The sequence below is a fragment of the Hemitrygon akajei genome, unplaced genomic scaffold (genome assembly GCF_048418815.1).
Source record: "Hemitrygon akajei unplaced genomic scaffold, sHemAka1.3 Scf000047, whole genome shotgun sequence".
In the NCBI taxonomy this organism is placed as follows: Eukaryota; Metazoa; Chordata; class Chondrichthyes; order Myliobatiformes; family Dasyatidae; genus Hemitrygon; species Hemitrygon akajei.
Window position 1 is genome coordinate 22583 of NW_027331933.1, and position 25405 is coordinate 47987.

Here is a 25405-nt window from a genome sequence, read left to right on the forward strand (position 1 = left end):
AACAAGAACGGAAGAGAGGGAAGAGCGAGAGAGCAAAAAAAAGTGGATGGTGGGCATCACTGAATCGTGGCTGAAAGAAGATCATATTTGGGTGCTTACTTCCAAGGATAAATATTTAATCGAAAGGATAAGCAGGTGGGTGAAAGGGTTGGGTTGACTCTGTTGTCATTAAAAATGAAAGGTCTTGAGAAACAAATGATATCGGATTGAACGCTGTAGATATTAAGTAACTGCATGCGAAAAATGACCCTGATGGAAATTATATACAAGCCCCTTAACAGTAACCAGGATGTGGGCTACAAATTCCAGTGGGAGAGAGAAGAGGCATGTAAAGAGGTCAATGTTAAAATAGTCAATGGGGAATTTCAATATGCAGGTAGCTTTGGAAAATCAGGTCAGTGCTGAATCCCATGTGAGGGAATTTATAGAATGCCTTTGAGATGGTTTTTTGAGAGATGCTTATGGTTGATCCCACTACAAGAAAGGTGGATCTGAATCCTGTGCTGCGTATTGCACCAGATTTGATTAGGGATCTTAAGGAAAATAAACACTTAGGAGGCAGTGATCATCAAATAGCAGAACTCACACTGCAGTTTGAGAGAGAGAAGGTAAAGTTAGATGTACCTGTATTACAGTGGAATAAAGGCATTACAGAGGCACGAGAGAGGAACTGGGCAAAAATAAATTCAAAAATGACTAACAGGGACAATAGCAGAGCAGGATTGGCTAAAGCTTCTCGGAGCAATTCAGAAGGCGCAGGACAAATGATCACAAACATGAAGAATTATTTTAAAGGGAGGATGATCAGCCGTGGCTGACGAGGTAGTCAAAGCAGCACAAAAGCAAAGCGGAGGGCACAGAATATTACAAAATATAGTAAAAAGCTGGAGAACTGGGATGTTTATACAAACCAACAGAAGGCAATTAAAAAGTCGTAAGTAGAAAAAATATGAAATATGAAGGTAGGCTAGCGAATAATGTAAAATAGCTTAACAAAACAAAGGTCTGTCCGATATATGAAGACTGAAAGAGAGGAAAGTGGATATTGGACTGCTGGAAAATGACAGTAGAGTGGTACTCTCAGGGGACAAGGAAATGGCAGAAGGTATTAATAAGTATTTTCCGTCAGTCTTCACTATAAAAATCACTAGAACGTGCCAGATATTTGAGAATGTCAGGTGGCAGAAGTGAGTGTATTTGCAATTATTGAGGAGAAGGCATTCGGGAAGCTGAAAGTTCTGAAGATAGATGAGTCCAGATCAACTGGACCCGATTGCTTCTGAAAGAGGAGGCTGAAGAGATTGTGGAGGCATTAGTAATGATCGCTCAGGAATCACTAGATTTTGGAATGGTTCAGCAGATTATAGGCCAGTTACTGTGAACACCGTTTGAGAAGATGTCAGCAGTCGATTATTGAGGATAAGGTTTCGGGGTATTTGGATGCACATGATGAAAAAGGCCAAAATCCGTGGAAGGAAATCTTCTCTGACAGACCTGTTGGAAGTTTTTGAGAACAGCATGCTGGGTCGACAACGGAGATTCAGAGCAAGTTGTGTACTTGGTCTTCCCGAGGACCTTTGACGAGGTACCGCACATGATGCTGTTTATCATGGGGCCGGCAGTAGGACAAGAGATATACTAGCATGGATGGAGTATCCATGATTATCTCCAGACAGATTTTGTCTAACTGTCAGGAAGCACAGAATGGGAACAAATGGGGCTTTTTCTTGTTGGATGTTGGTGACCAGTGGTGTTCTGCAGTGGTTGGTTTTGGGACAGTTTCTTTTTCCGTTATGTCAATGATTTGACAGCTTTATGGACAAGATTGCGCACATTACGAAGATATGGGGAAGGACATGAAGTGTTGCGGAAGCAGGGATTTCACGGGAGGACATAGACCGATGAAAAAATGGACAAATCAGTGGAAATTGGAATGTAGTATAGGGAGGTCCATGGTCATACATTTTTGCAGAAATAATGAAGGCATAGACTATTTTTGAGAGTTGTAAAAAGTCTCAGGAGACCTAGTGCAGGATTCCTTCCAGGTTGAGTCGGTGTTAGGAAAGGCAAAAACAAAGGTTAGCGTTCATTTCGAGAGGATTAGAATATAAGAACAAGCACTGGCCAGACCGCACTTGCATATTGTGAATGGTTTTAGTCCCCTGATCAGTGAAAATACATGATGGCATTGTGGGAAGTCCAGAGAGGAATCAAAACTGACAGAACCAGTGATATTAAACCTGATTTTGATGAGAATGATTCCTGGATGCGCCTGTACTGGCTGGAGTGTGGAAGGATGAGGGGAATCTAATTGTAACCTGTGGAATATCGAAAGGCATTGAGAAGATGTGGAGATGATGTTTCAAAGTGAGGGAATCTAGAACCAGACGGAACAGCCTCGGAATAGAGGGACGTCCATTTAGAACAGAGTTGAGGAGATTCTTTAGCCGAGGAGTAGTCATTGCACTGACAGCTGCGGAGACCAGGTCACTGGGTATATTTAAAACAGAGGTTGGTACCTTCTTGACTAGTGAGGTCAGCAAAGTTCACTGGGAGAAGGCAGGAGAATGGAGTTGAGAGGGATAGTAAATCACCCAAGATGTAATGGCGGAGTAGAATCGACGGGCCTAATGGCCTATTTGTGTTCCGATGCCTTATGGTCTTATGATGTGTAAAGACAACAGAACATTAAGGAATGTCAGTGCGGCCGTCTTATAATGGAGATGGTTACTGCCCGGCACTCATGCTGTAAAATGGTGATCACTTTCTGAATGCAGGCATGGGCTTCCTCATTTACTGAGGAATTATAAATTAAACATTGAACCGTCTTCAAGCAATCTCTCTCTCTCTCTCTCTCTCTCTCTCTCTCTCTCTCTCTCTCTCTCTCTCTCTCTCTCTCTCTCTCTCTCTCTCTCTCTCTCTCTCTCTCTCTCTCTCTCTCTCTCTCTCTCTCTCTCTCTCTCTCTCTCTCTCTCTCTCTCTCTATCCATCCCATAGGATGATGATGGTTCCTTTCAGTCAGTTAGTGGGGAGGTACCCCACTCCTCAGAAAGGAACCGTGTGCGTGAGTGGATTTTAGGTGAGTAGGGCGTTTCACCCGTCCAGATCCACCCTCTCGACATCCCGTCCCGGATCCAGCAGCCTGGTTGGGTCCAAGACGTCTGTGGGAAGTTCTGTTGCAGTGAATGGCCAGACCAAGCTTCGATGCGAGGGATGCCCTTTCCGTGCTTGTTTGCCAGATGACCGTTGACCCTAACAGAGGGGTCATCCGCCCTTTGACAGGTCTTGTTTTTCATCCTGCAGGGTGTCTAGCCACCCTCCTCACCAGGCCAGCCTGGTGGGGGAGCTGGTTTAGTCACCGACCATCCGACCATGCGACAGGTAGTACTGGGTTACATGGTACCGGTAGCACTCAGACGAGTGGTCTGACCAGAACATACACCGATGATGGAACTAATGTAATCGAGGATGCAACTGAACATGGATGGACTTAGGACATTGCTCTGAGAAATAATAGGAATGATGTCCCGGGTTTGAATGATGGATCTCCCGGAACAGTTACCAGTAGGGAATTGGAAAGTTTTTCCATAACACGAATAACGGACAACAATTATGGAATAAATCAGCATAATTCCCTGATGGTCCACTGCACTGTAACATAATCCCTCAGTTTCACTGCTACCAGGTCTGAAGGAATTACCATTGTGAAAGAGATTTAACAAGAGATTTAAGAGAATGATGAGTCAGCTAACAGATAGGAGGTGCAGCGGCTAACGGACTGGTGCACAGCCAACAACCTGTCTCTAAACGTGAACAAAACAAAAGAGATGGTTGTTGACTTCAGGTGGGCACGGAGTGACCATTCCCCGCTGAACATCGACGGCTCCTCGGTAGAGATCGTTAAGAGCACCAAATTTCTTGGGGTTCACCTGGCGGAGAATCTCACCTGTCCCTCCAGCTCCATAGCAAAGAAAGCCCAGCAGCGAATCTACTTTCTGCGAAGGCTGCGGAAAGTCCATCTCCCACCCCCCCATCCTCATCACATTCTGCAGGGGTTGTATTGAGAGCATCCTGAGCAGCTGCATCACTTCCTGGTTCGGAAATTGCACCATCTCGAATCTCAAGACCCTGCATCCGTTACGGACATTTACACTGCATCCGCAAAGCAAACACCATTATGAAGGACCACACGCACCCCTCATACAAACTCTTTTCTCTCCTGCCGTCTGGGAAAAGGCACCAAAGCATTCGGGCTCTCACAACCAGACTATGTAACTGTTTCTTTCCCCCAAGCTATCAGACTCCTCAATACCCAGAGCCTGGACTGACACCAACTTACTGCCCTCTACTGTGCCTATTGCCTGCTTATTATTTATTGTAATGCCTGCACTGTTTTGTGCACTTTATGCTGTCCTGGGTAGGTCTGTAGTCTAGTGTAGTTTTTATTTCCTGTGTTGTTTTCTTACGTAGTTCAGTGTAGTTTTTGTACTGTTTTATGTAGCACCATGGTCCTGAAAAACGATGTCTCGTTTTTACAGTGTACTGTACCAGCAGTTATGGTTGAAATGACAATAAAACGTGACTTGACTTGACTTAATGGTTTTCCAGTGAAGCGGATGTCTTCAGATGATGAATTTATAGATGAACATCATATTTACACATTACTCCTCTTGCCTTTGGATAATGCCTGTCTGATTCATTACAGACAGCGCCGGTGAATCCCAACGAGAACAGAGTCACTCACAGGTGTAACGCACTTGATTTTCTAATACCACTCATGGCTGAGTAGGTCAGATATAGGACAAGACAATCACTGTTTGTGAGCTCCAAGGAGAGTGACCTGAAATGGTGTGTCCCTGTCTCTCATTAGTTAGATACTCAGCAAGTTATCAGATTTCTTTTTTTCGTATTTTTCCCTTCCCTTTCAGGACAACCTATTGATCTTATTCCTTTTTAGGACAACCTGTTGATCTCAGGGATCAGCTAGTCAGCAGATTTATTTTGTATTTTGTAAGTTCTTCTTCCCATTTAGGTCAAACTATTGACGTTTGTGGTCATGAGATATCAGCTTTGTGCGTGATCTTTCACACCTAACCTATCTTAGAGATTTTCGAGGAAGTTGCAAGGAAATTTACTGTGGCCAAGGCTGTGGATATTGTCTACATGGACTTCAACACGGTATTTGACAAGTTCCCTCATAGCAGGTAAGTCAAGAAGGTTCAGTTGCTCAGCATCCGAGATGAGGTAGTAAACTGGATTAGACACTAGCTTTTTGGAGGAATTCAGGGCATGACTATAGACTGTTGCATTTCCGATTGGCACCTGTAACTCATGTAGTGTCACGGGGATCAGCGCTGTGCCTGTTGTTGTTTGTCATCTATATCAATGATCTGGATGAAATTATGGTTAACAGAATCAGCAAATTTGCAGATGACACCAACATTGAGAAGGTGCAGTGGACAAAGAGGAAGACTACAAGAGCTTGCAGTGAGATCTAGACCAACTGGAGAATGGGCTTAAAAGGGGCCGATGCAATATAATGCAGACAAATTGCCCTTTGGAAGGACCTAGCAGGGTAGATCTTTCACAGCGACCGGCAGGGCACTATAAAGTGTGGTAGAACAAAGTGTTCTGGGAATACAGGTCCATAAGTCATTGAAAGTGACGGCAAATGTGCTCAAGTTGCAGATCTGAAAGAAAGTCTCTTAGCATATTAACCTTCATAAATGAAAATATTGTGTACAGTAGATGGAATATGATGTTGTATAAGAGGTTGCTGAGACCTAATTTGGATATTATGTGCAGTTCTGCTCACTTACCTACAGGGCAGATGGAAATAAGTTTGAAAGAGTACACACACAAAAAAACAAGGATGTTGTCGGGACTAGAAGACCTAAGTTATAAGAAAAGAGTGAACCGGATCAGAATTTATTCATTGGAACGTGCAAGATTGAGGGGAGATTTGAGAGAAGTTTACACAATTACATGGGATATAGACAGGATAAATGCAGCAACATTTTGTACTGAGGTAAAGAGGTACTACAACAAGAGGTTATCAGTAAAGGGTGAAAGGTGAAAAGTTCAGGGGGTACAAAGGTGAAATTTGTTGACTCAGAGGGTACTAAGAGTGTGAAACTAGCTAGCAGCGCAAGCAGTACAAGCGGTTCAGAGAAGTCTGGATAGATGCATGAATGATAAGGGTATAGAGCGCCATGGCCTGGTGAAGGTTGATGGGAATAGGTAGTTAAGTATTCCAGCATGGAAATAGATGGGCCAACAGGCCTGATTCTGTGCTGTACTTTTCTATGACTATGACAAATCAGCCACACGTTGTTTGGGAACTCACGGAGCCAAGACCAGATATGGTTAGCAGGTTTCCCTCTGTCAAGTACGGCAGTGAAGCCGGTTGTCTCAGTTTACAATCTGACAGTTTAATATTCATCCTGGATTAATGAGATGAGGTAAATCTGCCCGATGGTCCAAACAAGAATTGAAATTAGTTTCAGACTGAATGCCTGTTCGAAGTCCAAATATGCCGCCACTGCTCTGAAATCACAATGATAAATACAGCAGGTGAGAGAGGAAAAAAAAGCTGAGGCTGATTCTATAGTTCCTAGTGCTCCCCACCTTAACAGCTGAAACCAGATCTACTGGAGACAAGTCAGAGATCAAAGTCTCCATTCCCAGGTAGAACGCCAAGAATGTGAAGGAGATTAATTTTAGTCACTATTCCCAGCAGTTCAGTGACAATACACAATCTACACTCACCTCATTTTCTTCTCTACTGAAATGTCCCTCCTTTGTCAACATCCAACCGAGTCTCTCAACCTTTTCTTCAATCGCTTGTTTGAGTCTGTCCTTGTAGAACTTTGTCAGTTGGTACAGTCGATATTCATCCCCCTCTGCAAGGAGGTCAGAGATTGTGAACTCCGACTCTGTGAATGTAAAAAGGAAAATGTAGGCTTGAACTCAGATATTCTTCATTTCCACCGCTCTCACCAAACTCAACAAAAAAAAAACATGACTTGAACCTGCCTACAGACACAAAAACAGATTGATTCCGAATTTCCAACACTGGCCTTAAAACTGAACCAACAATGTTCTAGGCATTACATTAATTGAAGGCTCATATTTAATGCAAATCACTCCATCCCCCATCCGACCCACTCACCTATTTCAGTTTTGGATTGGCAATAAATGCTGGGACTGTCGGTAATATTCACTTCCCAGAGATACCCTCTCCATCCTGGCGAATACATTTCCCTTGAGTCACATCCGGGAAATACTCTCTTATCTGGACAACTGCATTTCCTCTAATACACATCCTGGAAATCCTCAGAGTAGGTAGTACATGTGGGGTAACGGGTGCCCCACTACACCACATGTACCACACCCACACATCCCCCCTCTCTCTCTGACCAACCCTCCAACAAGGAATCGCATTTACCCTCCTCCCTGCCACATTCTGCAAACACATCACTCTCATACTTCACACACCCGCTGTTTGTTGGGGACTTGACAATTCCGTGTTCAATGAGCTTCCGGGCTGACAGGCAGTCACCTCACTTGTGCCGGTTCCGGGGTCCTGATTGGTTTCTCTGGGCTGACAGGCAGTCACCTCTCTTGTGCTAGTTCCAGGGTCCTGATCGGTGTCTCTGGGCTGAATTTGCTCCACTTCTGCTGCGGCCATACTGCATTCTGGGACATTGCTCCCAACCGGACCCTGCTTTGGTACATTGCTTCCCTTGTCCCGATCATCTTTCCTCGATGATCCACCTGGCAAAAACCTCTTCACTACTTTCTGTACTCGTTTCGATTTCCTACCTGAAATAAATGATGAATTACAGGTTATACGAGTATGATTTAGAGTTGAGCAAGACTGATTCAGACTGCAATGGAGCCGTGACTCTGGCTGACCAGATTTGGAGTGGAACTGTGCTGGTTACTGTGAACCGTACATCCTGCTTGGTGACAATCCCAATAAGCCGGTGACTGGACACATTCACTCCCAGTAAAATAACAGGATAGACACAGTAATGCCAATCACAGCAGTTGAATGATGACCACGGGATCTTAATGCAACGGTGTCCAGTGATACTGGGAAACTAAACTTACCGGCCTGTAATTTCTCAGATTACTTTTAGATCCTTTTTTAAACAATGGAACAACATGAGCTATCCTCCAATCCTCTGGCACCTCACCCGTAGATAACGACATTTAAATATATCTGCCAGGGCCCCTGCAATTTCAACACTAGTCTCATTGAAGCTCTGATGGAACACCCTGTCAGGTCCTGGAGACTTATGTACTCTGATTTGCCTCAGGATAGGAAGCACCTCCTCCTCTTCAATCTGTATAGGTTCGATGACCTCACTACCTGTTTGCCTTATTTCTGTTCACTCCATGCCAGTTTCCTTAGTAAATAGAGATGCAAAAAGCATGTTTAAGATCTCCCCCATTTCTTTTGGTTCCATACATAGCCGACCACTCAGATCTTCAAGAGGACCTGTTTTACCCCTTACTATGCATTTGTTCTTTATATACCTGAAGAAGCTCTTTGGATTATCCTTCACCTTGACTGCCAACACAACCTCTTGTCTTCTTTTAGCCCTCTTGATTTCTTTCTTAAGTATTTTTGTGCATTTTTATACTCCTCAAGCACCTTATTTCCTCCCTGTTACCAATACATGTTATACATCACTCTCTTCTTCTTTATCAGAGTTCCAATATCCCTGAGAACCAAGGTTCCTTATTCTTATTCACTTTGTCTTTAATCCTGACAGGAACATACAAACTCTGCACTCTCAAAATTTCTCCTTTGAAGGTACACCACTTATCAATCACATCCTTGCCAGAGAACAACCTGTCCCAATCCACGCTTTTTAGATCCTTTCTCATTTCTTCAAATTTGGCCTTTTTCCAGTTTAGACACTCAACCCGAGGACCTGATCTATCTTTATTCATGATCAAGTTGAAACTAATGGCGTTATGATCACTGGAACCAAAGTGTTCACCAACACACACTTCCGTCACCTGCCCTAACTCAATTCCTAATAGGAGATCTAATATTACATCCTCCCTAGTTGGTACATCTATATATTGATTTAGAAAACTTTCCTGAACACATTTTAGAAACTCTAACCCATCTAGACCTTTAACAGCATGGGAGTCCCAATCAATGTGTGGAACAGTAAAATCCCCTGCAATCACAACTTTCTGTCTCCTGCAGTTGTTTGTTATCCCTCTGCAGATTTGCTCCTCCAATTCTCGCTGAATATTGGGTGGTCTATAATACAACCCCATTAATATGGTCATACCTTTCCTGTTTCTCAGCTCCACCCATATGGCCTCGGTAGACAAGCCCTCTAATCTGCCCTGCCTGAGCACTGCTGTAACATTTTCCCTGACTAGCAGTGCTACATCCCCACCCTTCATTCCTCTGCCCCTACCAACATTTGAAATATTGGAACTCTGGAACATTAAGCTGCCAGTCCTGCCCCTCCTGTAGCCAAGTTTCACTAATGGCTAAAATGTCGTAATTCCATGTGTCAATCCATGCCCTCAGCTCATCAGCATTCGCCACAATACTCATGCATTAGAATAGACACACCTCAGAAGATTATTACCACCACAAAAGAGTTTTTCTGACTTTGCATGAACTTTTAACATTATTTATTTTCATCCCCGCTCCACTGTCTGCTCTGGAGCTCTGGTTCTATAGAATGGATTAGATTAAGCTGGAAAGAGTTTAGTGGAGAATGACCAGTACGTCACTGGACTAAGATGTTGGGTTTTCTGTTATATGGTTGGTCTGGGACCGCTTGCCCTGGATAATTGGTGCTTGAAGGGTGACCTTACACACGTACATAAAAATAATCAGGGACGTAGATAGGGTAGATGGTCATAGTCTTTTTCCCGGGGTAGAGGAGTCTAAGACTCGAGGGCAGAATTTAATATGGACCGAAGGGGCATTCGTTCACGTGGCGGGTGATGGGTATAAATTACATGCAGCCAGAGGAGGCAGTAAACACAAATACGTTTACAATGTTGAGAGGATGTGGGCAGGGAAAAGGATAGAAGTATATAAGGGAAATTTGGGAAAAGCTGTTGGAAATGGAGCAAGCACAAAAGACATTTGGATCAGCATGAATTAGCTAGGCCGAAGGACCTGTGTCCAGGCTGTTATGTCTGTTTTATTCCCCCCAGAATCAGAGTTGAGCACAATCACAGTGCCTATTGGGGACTGAGACATTTGCTCATTGGCTATACCGGGTTTTCCATCAGAGATCCTGGGAATTTTAAATCCAGGTAGCAGGCCAACTTAATAGGGAAATATTGAGAACTCACATTCCCCATTTGTACACAGCGCAGACATGGATTCGGGTATTAAAATACTGAAGCAAACCACATATTTATCCAGAATGAGATGTCATCTGATCTTCAACCATTCCCAATGCTGCCAATGTTCTCGGCTCGGCTACAGAAAACAGATTTCAGAAACTCCCCTCATCTCCTTTCCACAGCAGCCAAGAAAACCAGGAGGGAGTTGATAGGTGCCTTTCCAAATCCTGAAATGCTCGTTTATCACACATTCTCTGAATTCCTGGAAATGCTCCTACCGTCTGGTTCTGAATTTTATAAATGAAAGTTGGAGATATCTTACACATCAGGGCCTGTCTCGAGGTGAAGCAGAAACTGACCCTGGACATTTACATAGCCCACAAGCCCGCTATTGCATTCCTGTGTTTCACTCACAGCCATCTGATCCAGGAGTACCTGCTCCTTTCACTCAGGTGAAGCGTTGAAGCTCACTCAGGTGAGTGGAGTGATTCGACCATTACCGGTGTCAGGTCCCTGAGCTGGCCGCTTTACCAGTGGGATCAATGATACTGCTTGATGAAAGTTTTCTGTGCCCAGTTAGCATCTGTACTAGTGTGTGCCAACAGGACAGAAGTTTAATTAGAATGATCCCAGTGATCATACCTTTGTCCATTCTGTATCTGACTGACGATTGTTGATTGCCGTCGTCTTGTTTAAACTTTGGTCCCGGAGCAGGAAAGCTCCACCTGCTGGTAATACCCTGAATTACAAACAAGCAGACAGTGAGTCAGAGAGAGTACGATTACAGTATTTGCAAATAACAGTATCGCCATCCACTGTATCAGAGCATCTGTTGTCTTAGGGACAAAACATTCCCTGTTAACATGAACTCCCACACCATGTCTGTGTTTGTCCAGTGCATCTACTGATAGAGTTACAGAGCAACAGAGCACAGATAGAGACCTTTCAGCCCAATGAGACAATGCTGACCACAGTGCTCACCGAGATGGTCCCAATTTCCTGTGATGGGCCCATTTCCCTACTGGCCTCTTCACTCCACCTACACATCCCAACTGCTTCTGGAATTATACAATTGGGTCTGCCTCATCCAATTCCTCTGGCAATTCCCTCCACATAATCACCAGCCTCTATATGAAACCGTTGTTGCTCGCGTTGGTTTTTCAGTCTATTTACCACTCCTCTGCCCATTTAGATCCCCAATAAGCTACCATAATCTTCACCGTGAACACCATCCACTAATTTTGTGCCATCTGCGAACTTACTGGTCAAGTCTTGTACATTCACATCAATGTTTGGAGGACTGTAACTGTTCTGGAACCTGGTGTTGCATGTCCTGAGACACCTGTACCTTCTACCTGATGGCAGCAGCGAGAAAAGTGCATTGCCTGGGCGGTGAGGATCTTTGATGATGGATGCTGCTGTTCTACGGCAACATTTCATGTAGATAAACTCAATATTTGGGAGACCTTTACCCGTGACATACTGGACCAAGTCCAGTACATTTTGAAGGATTTTCTGCTCAAAAGCATTGGTGTTCCCCGATCAGTCCATAATGCAGCCAATCAGCAGACTTTACACCACAAATCTGCAGAGGTTTGCCAACGTTTCTGTGACATACCGAATCTCCACAGACTCCTGAGGAAGTAGAGGCACTGTCGTACTGTCTTCACAATTATATTTATATGATGGGTCTGGGACAGGACCTCTGAGAGTGGGACCCAAGAATTTAAAGTTACTGACCCCCTCCAACTCTGATTCTCCAATGAGTACTGGCTCAGGCACCTCTGGCTTCCCTCTCCTGGATTCTACAATCAGATTCTTGGTCTTATTGATATTGAGTGAGAGGTTGTTGTTATTACACCAGTCAGCCAAGTTTTCAGTCTCCCTCCTGTATGCTGATTCACCTCCCCTTTTGATAGCTATCATCATCAAACTTATATATGGTGGTGGAGCCATGCTTAGCAGCACAGTCACAGGTGTAAAGCAAGTAGAGCAGGGGGCTAAGTACACATCCCTGTGGTATTCCAGTGCTGATGGAGATTGTGGAGGAGATGTTTTTGCCAATCTGAACTGAGTGGGGTCTACAAGTGAGGAAATCCAGGATCCAATTTTACAAGGAGGTATTGAAGTCAGGGCTTGGAGCTTACTGATTAGTTTTGAGGGAATTATGGTTTTAAAGATACTTTGATAATTCTTACTTTGAACTTCCTCAGCATCCCGTACGAGGCAAACGACATCGAGCTGCAGCCCCAGTTCCTTAACACATTCTCTGAGGAGTTGCAGCTTTGTGCACCTGGTGCAGATGTGGTCATCTGGGAGGCTGTAGATCTCCCAGAATTTCCAGTGATTTCTCTTTTTTATTTTGAACAATGCAAACATTGACTGATTTCACGATGCTTGTGCCGTCCTGAACAGATTTTGCAGAAATGCAATGCCCATATTCATTAGTTTTTTCTTCATTCCAATACAGTCCATACATCAATGTTCACAACATCCACCCCCAATACCTCCCCACCTCACTGTCAATCTGTTACATCTCCTCCTGAGGTCACTTGTCTCTTTCACTGAGGGGCAGTGATCAGAGAATGAAAAAAAACATGCGGCACTCCTTTTTGGGCTCACAGCCACTGAACAGTGGCTCACCAACGATAACCGAAAAAGCAAGTAACAAAGCTCTACATCATGTACTGTGAGTTTAATTATGAGTGAGAGTAACGCGGCAACATTCTGTAACAATGAAATTAAAGTTGTAATAGCTCCTTTGACACTGCCTCATTCTGCATTTAATTCAACATCTGCTGGTGATGCTTCCCCCAGCTCCCTGCCCCAGGGGGCGAGGGTCCTCTCCCAATCCCGACCCCGCAGACGATCCCAACACAGAATGGAAAGGAAGCCACGGCCCGTTTAGGAACAGTGACTTTTGACTTCTCCAGTACGTTCAACACTATCCACCCTGCTCTGCTGGGTGAGAAACTGACAGTGATGCAGGTGGATGCTTCCCTGCTGTCATGGATTATTGATTACCTGACTGGCAGACCACAGTACGTGCGCTTACAACACTATGCGTCAGACAGAGTGGTCAGCAGTACTGGGGCTCCACAGGAGACTGTCCTGTCTCCCTTTCACTTCACCATCTACACCTCGGACTTCAACTACTCCACAGCCTTACCATCTTCAGAAGTTTTCTGATGACGCTGCCATAGTTAGATGCATCAGCAAGGGAGATGAGGCGGAGTACAGGGCTACGGTGGAAAACTTTGTCACATGGTGCGAGCAAAATCATCTGCAGCTTAATGGGAAAAAGACTAAGGAGCTGGTGGTGGACCTGAGAAGGGCTAAGGCAACGGGGACCCCTGTTTCCATCCAAGGGATCAGTGTGGACATGGAGGAGGATTACAAATACCTGGGGATACGAATGGACAATAAACTGGACTGGTCAAAGAACAATGAGGCTGTCTACAAGAAGGGTCAGAGTCGTCTCTATTTCCTGAGGAAACTGAAGTCTTTTAACATCTGCCGGACAATGCTGAGGATTTCTACGAGACTGTGGTGGCCAGTGCTATCATGTTTGCTGTTGTGTGCTGGGGCAGCAGGGTGAGGGTAGCAGACACCAACAGAATCAACAAACTCATTCGAAAGCCCAGTGATATTGTGGACGTGGAACTGGACTCTCTGACGGTGGTGTCTGAAAAGAAGATGCTGTCCGAGTTGCATACTATCTTGGGCAATGTCTCCAATCCACTCCATAATGTACTGGTTAGGCACAGGACTACATTCAGCCAGAGACTCATTCCACCGAGATGTAACACTGAACGTCATAGGAAGTAATTCCTGCCAGTGGCCTTCAAACTTAACAACTCCTCCCTCGGATTGTCAGACACCCTGAGCCAATAGGCGGGTCTTGGACATTTTTTTCCACTTGGCATGATTAACCTATTATTATTTAATTATTTATGGTTTTATATTGCTATATTTCTTCACTATTCTTGGTGGTGCGGCTGTAACGAAACCAAATTTCCCACATGATCAATAAAGTATGTCCGTCTGTCTGTCTGCCTTGTCCAAACGGGCGAAAGATGGGTGTGCTCCCAGCAACATCGCCTCATCCTCACCCCTCCTGAGGAGCCGAATAACAGGGGCTGAGCGTAAGCTCATCCCATGCCGTTCGGGGTGAAGGTCCCACAACCCGGACCGACACCGGCAGGTTCGGTCCAGGAAGGTAGGCGAAGGCCGCCAGTTCGATTGAGTTAACGAGACTCACTGCCCTGCATCAGACCTCCTCACTCGGGACTGGTCTCAATACTCACCGATGGGAAATTTATGTCTTCACCCCGCATTCAGTGATCCACCCCCCTGCTCCCCACCCCGAAACCTATTCAACAAAGAATGGAAAGGAAAACACCGTCCATCCGGGAATGTAAGCATGTGCAATGTGATCAATGCGTCATCAGACGGGACGACTGTCCAGGGTGATGTGCTGTGGGATGGAGTGGCTGCAGTCGGTGCAGTGTCTTGTTGTTTAGGATTTTCATAAACAACAGTTTTATTGATGTTAACTGGAATTGGCAGCAGGGTAAACACAGATTGCATCAGGTAACAGAACACCTCTCGTCCACAGTCTTGTCTCCTGGGAAACTAAACGCTTTCACAATGTCGACCTTAGGTATCCCTTCCTCTAAAAGCGAGAGTGAATCATTCAGATCGCTGATCACTGAGAGCAATAATGGTTTGTTGGTCATTAAAATTCGCCCTGGGTGGTTTGGACGGAGTTAATGTGGAGTTCGGGGTGTCACAGTGAAGGAACCGGACAGCCAAATGCTCTGACCTTGTGACCTCCAGCCACGGATGGTGCCGCGGCGAACGTCCTGCAAAGCGCTGGCGCGGTGCCGACCCCAGCCGTCGCCGGCGGTATTCTTGTACGGGCGGCGGTGAGGAAGGGGCTGATCTCGGGTTTGTGTAAAGAGAGGGCGGGTTGCAGTGGGAAATGTTCGGTTTCGAGCTCTTCCCAACAGCCAGAGGCTCCGGGCTCTCCAGTCTTTCAATCCCCGTTTTGCGCCTGAGCCGGGATTGTGGGATCAGTTAGATGCGGGTCCCCTTGCTCGGAGCGTGGACCTGCGTGAAGTGGTTCTGTTTGTGTGTGCGGATGTGGGCTGAATGCTGGGAAGGATTTGGGGCGATTGGCACACTAGAGGGAGGGTGGGATATTGAGCGTTATTGGATGCAGTTATTCAACGTGCAGGACGGACATGGGGCAAATTAAGTGGTAAACTAGGGAGGATCTGGTCCATTGGATATGACAGGATCTGTCAGGAAGCAACAATTTTCTCTTCATATTAATTAATTACTGTCTAATCTTGCTGTTAACATTGTGTTTGTTACAGAGTCCCAGAACCTACAAAGTCTCATCCAGAAAGTCACGAGGCATGGGATAAGTGGATCCTTGGCTGTTTAGATAAAAAAAAAACTGGCTTAAAGGAAGAAAGCAGAGGGTAGTTGTGGAAGGAAAGTATTCTGCCTCGAGGTCAGTGAGTAGTGGAGTGCCGCAGGGATCTGTCCTGGGACCCCTGCTGTTTATGATTTTTATAAATTACCTAGATGTAGAGGCGGAAGGATGGGTGAGTAAATTTGTGGATGACACGAAAATTGGAGGAGTTGTGGATGGAGCTGTAGGTGGTAGAAGGTTACAAGAGGATGTAGACAGGCTGCAGAGTTGGGCAGAAAAATGGCAGATGGAGTTCAATCCGGACAAGTGTGAGGTGATGCATTTTGGAAGGGCAAACCAGAAGACTGAGTACAGGATTAATGGTCAGTTACTTGAGTGTGGATGAACAAAGGGACCTTGAGGTTCAAATCCATACATCCCTCAAAGTCGCTGCACAGGTTGATAGGGTAGTTAAGAAGGCAAATGGGATGCTAGGCTTCATTAACAGGTCATTCCTGCCTGTGACCATCAAACTTTACAACTCATCCCTCGGAGTGTCAGACACCCTGAGCCAATAGGCTGCTCCTGGACTTATTTCAGTTCTTATTATTTAATTATTTATGTTTTTATATTGCTATATTTCTACACTATTCTTGGTTGGTGCGACTGTAACGAAACCCAATTTCCCTCGGGATCAATAAAGTATGTCTGTGATTGAGTTCAAAAGTAGAGAGGTCATGTTGCAACTCTACAAATCTCTGGTGAGACCGCACTTAGAATATTGTGTTCAATTCTGGTCACCTCATTATAGGAAGGATGTGGAAGCTATGGAGAGGGTGCAGAGGAGATTTGCCAGGAAGTTGCTTGGGTTGGAGACAAGTCATATAAAGCAAGGTTAGCAGAGCTGGGACTTTTCTCTTTGGAGCGAAGAATGAGAGAGGTCTTGATAGAGGTCTACAAGATGAGAGGCATAGATAGTGTGGATAGTGAGTACCTGTTTCCCAGGGCACCAATAGCAAACACCAGAGGGCATAGGGACAAGATTAAGGGAGGGAAGTTTAGAGGAGACATCAGAGGTAAGTTTTTTTCACACAGAGGGTTATGAGTGGCTGGAATGGTGTTGGAGGCTAAAACAAAAGGGATATTTACGAGCCTCTTGGACAGACACATGAATGAAAGAAAAATGGAGGGTTATGGGGTAGTTTGGGTAGTGTGGAAAGAGAAACTATGGAAGACCCAGTATCAGAACTGGGACTGTCCAAGATGCTGCTCGTTCTGCTGAACGTTCCCAGCGTTTTCTCTTTTTACTTTAAATGCACAACTATTGACTGATTACAAGATATTTGTGACGGCCTGAACAAAGTTGCACAAATATAATGCCCATATTCATTAGTTTTGCCTTCATTCCAAAACAGGGTTAATACAGTCGATACAGTCAATGCTCTCAACATCCTCCCCACCCCACTATTAGTCTGTTACATCTACTTCCAAGTCTCCTGACAAAGACTAACAGTGGACATTTTGTAACATTGAAGCTAAAATTGTAATGGCTGTCATTACCATACCACGTGCTGTATTCAATAAATCCTCTGGTAGTTCCAGGTAACAAACACCGATTTCCGAAATAACTCAGTGAGATAAAATACTTCACAATGAAGACAACGACAGAAGAGAGATTGTTGGTATAATCAAAAGTGTGAAACAGGCTGAATAGAGATTGAACAAGATGTTTGATATTCATCATTGAGGTGGTGGGATACAGGCTGGACAGAGGTGGAACAAGATGGTTGATATATATCATTGAGGTGGTGGGATACAGGCTGGACAGAGATTGAACAAGATGGTTGATATATATCATTGAGGTGATGGGATACAGACTGGACAGAGGTTGAACAAGATGGTTGATATATATCATTGAGGTAGTGGGATACAGACTGGACAAAGGTTGAACAAGATGGTTGATATATATCATTGAGGTGATGGGATACAGACTGGACAGAGGTTGAACAAGATGGTTGACATATATCATTGAGGTGGTGGGATACAGGCAGGACAGAGGTTGAATGAGGTGGGTGGGGATGAGGAGATTGAACTAGATGGGAAAAGGACCAAGGACAGTCACTGATGGTCTTCCAGCAATACACAGATACCGAATTAAAAATACATATTACTGTGGAGAGCTGTGGACAGAGCTGAGCACATCATAGAAACCAACCTCCCCTCCCCTATCTACACTTCCCACTGCCTCAGTAAAGCAGGCCGTGTACTCAATGATCCCCACAACCTGGGACATTCTCACTTCTCTCCCATTCCCCATCGGGGAGATGCTACAAAAACCTGAAACCATGTACCACCAGGCTCAGGTGCGGTTTCCATTCTGCTGTCCTGAGCAAGCTGAATGTCCCCAGTGTGATAAGATGGTCGGCTGACCACACTGTTACTTGAAGTGACCTTACACTTTCGGCACTGCACTTTCTCGCTACCCATAATGCTTTGTAACACTGTTATTGTTTTACCTTGTATCACCTCAATGTACTGTTTAATGAATTGATGTGTGTAGTTGGTACGCAAGACAAGATTTTCACTGAACCTCTATACATGACAATAATAAACAGATTTCGCACTTTAATGGTGTGGAAATTATTAGACAGCCTGGGTTGCTGAGTTGGATCTTCTGCAGGGAGAGTTAAGTGAAGTGTTGAAATTCTTGTAGGAAACCAGATACAAGGAAAAACATTATCGAACCCAGGTATCGATCCAGGTGAAGTTTGGATCCACAGATGCTGCCCGATCCACTGAGTTCATCCGGCAGTTTGTTCTTTGGTCTGTATAACCCGTGTTAGTATGGGGTGCGGGATTTTACACCATATTCCAGGTACAATCTCAACAAAACCCAAATAATTGTTAAAGTCATTTTCATTCTTATACCCAATAACTTTTGCAATAAATACAAAGTACTGTTGACCTCCCTCCCTTCCAACTGCACATCAGTCTATCTCCACTTAATCACACTCAGGATTTCGGTTTGTCCTACATAAGTGGGTGATCTCACATTTCCCACATTGGGCTCCAGTTGACCTGTTGTTCCCACTCAGTTATTTTGCCTCCGTATCCCCGAAACCTTTCGACAAGAGACACAGAACATAGAACAGTAAAGCACAGGAACAGGTCCTGCGGCCCATAATGTTGAGCTGAAACTATTCAGTTAATCAAATTGCCAACTAAACTAATCCCTTCTGCCTACAAAACTTTCCCTCACTTTCATGTGTATCTAAACATCTCTTAGAAGTCCCCAATGTATCTGCCGCTAACACCACACCAGCCAGCACATTCTAGCAACCCACCACTGTGTAAAAAAAAAACAAAAAAACACTTGCCCCTCACCTCTCCTTTCAAACTACCCCTCTCACTTTAAATGCATGTACCTTGATTTAGACATTTCTACCCCGGGTAAACAGTTATTCTCTGTCTACTCTATCTATTCATCTCGTAACCTTATGAACCTCCATCTCTCACCCCAGCATGCGCTGCTCTGGAGAAAACAACACAAGTTAGTCCAACCTCTCGTTACAGCTCATGCCCTCTAATCCAGGCAGTATCCTGGTAAACCTCCTCTGCATCTCCTCCAGGGCCACTGACATCCTCCTGGAATGAGGCAAACAGAACTCTATGAAATATTTCAGATGTGATCTAACTCATGTTTCATGAAGCTGCAATGTAACTTTCTGAATTTTGAATGCTATGTCTTGACTAATAAAGGCAAGCAAGTCATTTGCCTTCTTAACCACCCTGTCAATATGTGTAGCCACTTTGAAGAAGCAATGAGCTTGGGACTCCAAGATCCCTTTGCTCATCGACACTGTTAAGGGTCTTGTAATTACGTATATTAAATCTTTATAATTGACCTACCGAGATGCCAAGATAATCATCACGAATCAAATCTCACTAAGTTTTCTCACGCACTGGTGAATTTATTGCCAGGTGCGCATGTACGGGAAGATACAGGTACAAAGAAACACTGACTTGTAGAAACATCACAGGCAAGTACATTAAGATAACACACGGAACATAAATTATACAACTCTGTATCATTATTAGTATAGAAATACAAGTTTAATGTCATTACCAATATACAAATATATGTTGTGTCAGTAATCGGAAATATACATTTTGTGTCATTAACAATACATTTTTTTTCAAGAGCTGACTTGGAAATGTTGAAGTTATTTCCTCAGCAAGCTTACTGACAGTTTGGGAACAATTGGGCTCCAAGCACCGGTCTCTCCAACACCCAATGGGAAATCCTGCAGGACCAGTTAGGGTCTGGTTATTCTTCTCCTTAAACACACAGACATCAGGAACAGGAGCAGGCCACTCAGCCCATCCAGTCATTCTATGAGACCCAACATCAGTCCATCCTTGCCCCACAACGTCACTCCAATCCACTTTGCCCAGACCATTGGCCCCACTTGCAGCTCAACAGTCTGCCAGTGTTTGCCTCCCAAAGTGGTGAATAACTCTGCTCGCCACCATCATGGTCTCAGACGTTTCGATAGACGACCCCTCATGTCCCTTCCTCCACTATTAAAGGGCTCCTTCCCCATCCTGCTCCTTGATTCCGCAATGGAACAAACATCCTCTCAGACTCCATCCTGTCCAACCCCTCTCACACCATCTTTATCCTTTCAGTAAAATCCCTCACCCTTGCACTTCTGCCGAGTTCCCTCCCCATGGGGCCGGCATCAAGCCGATGAACCCAGCCGTCTCCTCATACCTGTTAGCAGTACATCAGACTCCAGCCGCAAGGGACTCCTCACAAACGCCCCCGACTTCCCTCGGAGGGAAGTGGAAATAAATCAAAAGCAGGACATTTACTTTGATATTGGTTCCGCTTTGACGGGGAGTTTGATGTGGCAGCGAGAGATGGAGTCAGCGGAGGTAACGTCCTCTCAGCTGCTCTGCCTCCGCTATTGGGTGTAATCAGTGATTAACATGGCTTCACACCTATGTGAAGAGTGTAACTCCTCTGTTGATTGTGACGTGAGGTGGGTGGGTGAGGTAATTGTCACCTTAGCAGGTCAAGTTCGACCGTCTCAGCGTCAGTGTGACTTAAGGAAGTGCACACGTGACTTCAGATCCCGGTGTGGGGGAACCCACACGTGACATCAGGCATGTGGCGAGGTTATTAAACTTGAACATAAATTGGACAATGATTGTATCATAAACAAAATACATGAATTTAGATGTTTTCAGTCAATATCAGACTTGTAAATATTGCATTTTGTCCCTCAGATAAATTGCTAATGCAGGCACGGAGCAACCATGCTCCAAGCATCTGTCCCCACAACACCCACTGGGACAGACTGCAGGCCCAAGGTGGGTCTGTTTACTCCGTTGTTTAAACCCAGACACCTTAAACAAAAGCCAGCCACCGGTTCCCTCCAGCCCATTGTGTCAGAGAGTAAGATCGTGACTTGCTCTCAAAATCGCTCCCCTCCCCACACCGCACTTGCAGGGCAACACCTTACCAGTGTCCGCTACAAGTAAACTGAAGCCTTCTTCATCCTCGCTAGTTCAGAGAAGACACACTCCCTGTTCTCCCACTTAAATATGTCACCTTTCCAGCTTCGCCAACTCCTTGGCGAGGAAGAGTGGCATTAAAAAAACGAGCTTGTTGGATCTTTCCCGGGAGTCAGGTTAAGAAACACGTGGTGTGGTCTACGGAGGGAACTCCTTAATGACGGAACTCATATCCCCATTGGTTGGCATGCTAAATTGGCATTTGCAATCACCAATGAGAAACAAGTAAATCTCACGTCACTGCACGAGACATACCGGGCGCATGCAGTATGCCCAAATCGTCTCAACGTCAGCCCGGGAGCGTGAGGGTGACGAAGCTCCGTGAGAGGGCGTGCGGTAGATGGGGAGACTGTAGAGTCGGTAACAGGGAACGGGGAGCGCGTCCCTCGGTCCCGTACCGCGCTGGCCAGCTCACCGAATGATTCATGGTCGATTCGCAACCCGCTGGGGTACAACATTAACACACAAATCTCGATGTATATTGTCAATCAATGTAGTTTTTCTTTTCAGTTCCACAGTATAATTAATATGCAGAAGTTATATCGTCTTTCACTAATTGAACTGTCAGAACTTTTCTAATCAACACAACAAATGCAGAAGTCGGCCCTCAGAAACTGCTTCTGATCTGATTTAAACTTTTGTTACGCATTCTCCCATGTTCATCTTGATACCACTTCAACACCACTCTTTGTAAAGAAATTGGGCTTTGAATCGAAACACTGGTGAATGACTACAAAGAATTCCTAACTGCTGCGATTAACACCGGCAAAAATATCGGCGGGTGAGAGGGGAAGTGAGGGAGGTGGAGTGATGGGGAGGATGCTGTTGCTTTTCGCTTAAGGATGCCCTCTGCACAGCCAATCCTTCCACAGTCTCTACTTTAATATCAGCTGCTTCATCATCTGACCCAACACGTTGCTTCCCATCCCGAATGATTGAGTTTAAACCGATTCCGGCAGCAAGGACATTTGTTCATATAGTAAGATTGTGGTACAGGTATTAGCCGTGCCTTTGATACAGGGTCAAAAATAGGAACATTGTATATACTTAATCAATGTAATGTTTCTTGTCAGTTCCACAATAAAATTAATTTGCTGATGATATATTGTGTTACACTAATTAAACTGTCAGATCTTTTCTAATCAATACACAAAATGCATAAGTGGACCACTCGGCTGTCTGAAACTGCTGCTGACCTGATTTAAACTTTCATTACGCATTGCCCCATGTTCATCTCGATAACACTTCAAACCCAGTCTTTATGAAGAAACTGGGCTTCGAATGGAAACAAAGGCTTTACTTTCACTGGTCAATGAGTAGAACGAGTTCCTAACTCCCCCGATTAACTCCAGCCAAAAAAAAGGGAGGGTGAGAGACGGAGTGGAGAGGGGAAACTGTTGCTACTTTTCACTGCACGGTGCCCTTTCCACAGCTAATCCTTCCACAGTCTTTCTGAACATTGCAACTACCTTAATATCATCTCCTTCATCATCTGACCCAACACGCTGCTTCCCATCCAAAAATGACTGAATTTAAACCAATTCCGGCAGCTCCAGCAGTCCTGGCTGCAAGGGCATTCGTTCATGTCGAGTACAGGTATGACCCGTGATTTGGTACCGGGTCAAATGGGAACATTTCAAAACCTAGTTCTGTTTAATCACAGGTTCACAGGTTCGGACAATTTATTGGAAGAAGTCTACTTGATGACGCCAGGTATGTAAATGTAAATTATTGGTTGGCATTTGCTAGTTAAGACTGAATGAAATGTGATGCCGGGACATTTGGCTTCAAGAGGGTTTGCTCTTAGCAGAGGCTTGCACGACGATATACTCGAGGGCAACAATATCATTGCAGCTTGCAATAGACAGAGGGGTTAATGATATGTTGCTATAGTTCATAGTGATTCCACATTTCTGCAATCACTACAGCAGGAAGCGCTGCGGGTCTCATAAAGGGAGAAAATTCTCAACGCATTTTGAGATGATTGCCACCTAACACAGCCAAGCAAGGAAACAGCAGAACCGATAAGAGTTTGAAATGAGCAAGCAATGTGAGGGAATGTGTGTGGCTTCACACAGCTGATGCTGACAGCAATGAGCAAATCTGGAGTGATTGCAACTGACATAACTGGCACTTCTACATTTATTCAGTCCCACTCCAGCTATTTCCTACCTTCCTTGGTACAGAAATGTAATGTCTGAAGGACCGGTGTTTGAGTAAATGAGACTCACCAAACTTTCTCCTGACTGAATCAATGGAATCTCCGAGTCAGATGGGTTCTCTCCAGTTGATGCTCTCAATCCTCGGGCTGGTTCACTTGTTGCTGTTCCCTCATCTTCAGTCGTGGTTTGCTTCCAGTTGTGGGTTTTTCTTCCAGTAAATCTCTCACTGCAGATCTAACTTTAACCAGAGAGACGATGAAGCACGTTAACAAGACAAAGGAGAACCAAGCATTAAACTGAAATTTAAATCTTGAACGCATAAATAATGATCCAAGTGAAGAAATCTGTAACTGTCCCTCACACTTTACAAAACCTGACATGGAATACAAAGGAACACACACAAAATGCTGGAGGAATTAATCAGGCCAAGCAGCATCTGTACGTCGACTCGACTCTCTTCCATAGCATGCCTGGCCTGCTGAGTTCCTCCAGCATTCTGTGTGTGTTGCTTCGCAGCATCTGAAGTTTTTCTCTTGTTTGTGATGGGATACACATACCGGGGCCCAGTCAAGGTATAAGATACAAGTCATAATACATAGGAGTTAAATTAGGTGATTCGGTCATTCTAGTCTGTTCCATAATCAGTCATGGAGGATTATTTTTCCAACCCCGTATTCTTGCTTCCCTGCTATAATACTCAACCTATTTAGCAATTCAGAACATGAATGTACCCAACGATCGCCTCCACCACCCTCTGTGGCATCGAATTCCACATATCAACCAACGTTTGGCTAAAGTAATTGCTCTCATCTCAGATCTAAATTGAAGCTTCTTTATTCTGAGGCAGCACTCTCAGATCCCAGACACTCTGTCTAATCAATACACCCTCTCCATTCCCACTGTATCCAGGCTTGTTGTTATTTAGTTGGTGTAAATAATCACTCCCCCCCCCCCCCCCACAACCACCATCCCTCTGAACTCCACTGAACTCAGGCCCAGGGCTATCACATGCTCCACATACATAAAGCTCATCATTCCTCAGCTTATTTTGTGAACCTTGTTATCAACAATTGTACCGAACTCATGTCCAGGATTAAAAGGACAACTGGTACCAGGATAATTCACAGGGAAAAGCTCTGATTTCTTTACTGTTCTACAATCACAAAGCGAGTGCAGCTGCACTGCTCCATTGGCAGGAAATTGAACATGTTCCGGAGTGAATGTAATAAAGAGAAACTGGAATCACTACAAATGCTCAGCAAGTAAGGAACTGCCGTGGGGAGAGGACCAAGTTAATAATTCGGTTTCCTAACCTTTCATCAGAATGGATTCAAATATTGCCCAGTTTTTACTGGAAATCTTGTGTTGTTCTCCTTGGAGCCGCGGAGACTGAGGAGAAATCTCTTAGAGGTTTATAAGATTATGAAATACATTGACAGAGTAGTCAGGGAGTATCTCTTCGCTGGTTAGAAATGCCTAATAGCAGAGGACATGTAATGAAGGTGTGAGGGCGTAGATGCAAAGGAAATGTGAGGGTGTTTTACTCAGGGAGTAGTGAATACATGGAATGAGCTAACTGTTGTGGTGGTGGAAGACAATACATCGGAGTCTTTGAAGACACGTTTAGATAGGCACATGGGTGTGAAGAGGATATGGATATTGTGTAAATTGGACAGATTAGTTTTTTTTGGGGGGGGCTTGATTTTGTTTTTTAGCTGGTTTAGCACACCATTATGGCTGAAGCGCCTGTTCCTGTGATGTACTGTTCCATGTTCTGTTCTATCTCCAGCATCTTCCATTTCTCTTTGAATCGCACTGGCAGATAGACAGGTGAGAGTGAGGGGGAATTTCCAAATGTGAATTGAATTATGGAACCCAGGTCTATTTCTAATAGTGCAAA

The 25405-nt window shown here is 44.6% G+C and overlaps 1 protein-coding gene across 1 annotated transcript in view; it reads right to left on the reverse strand.

Moving 5' to 3' along the window:
* The window catches only part of LOC140720791 (NACHT, LRR and PYD domains-containing protein 3-like), a 51920-nt gene that overhangs the window by 22135 nt on the left and 4380 nt on the right, over positions 1–25405 (reverse strand). Inside the window, exons 2-5 of the mRNA XM_073035637.1 lie at positions 23575–23743; positions 10984–11080; positions 7498–7824; positions 6769–6935 (exon numbers count right to left, since the gene is read on the reverse strand). Coding sequence (XP_072891738.1) covers positions 6769–6935; positions 7498–7824; positions 10984–10993 — 504 coding nt within the window. The 5' untranslated portion in view covers positions 10994–11080; positions 23575–23743. The remainder of the gene's footprint in view (positions 1–6768; positions 6936–7497; positions 7825–10983; positions 11081–23574; positions 23744–25405) is intronic.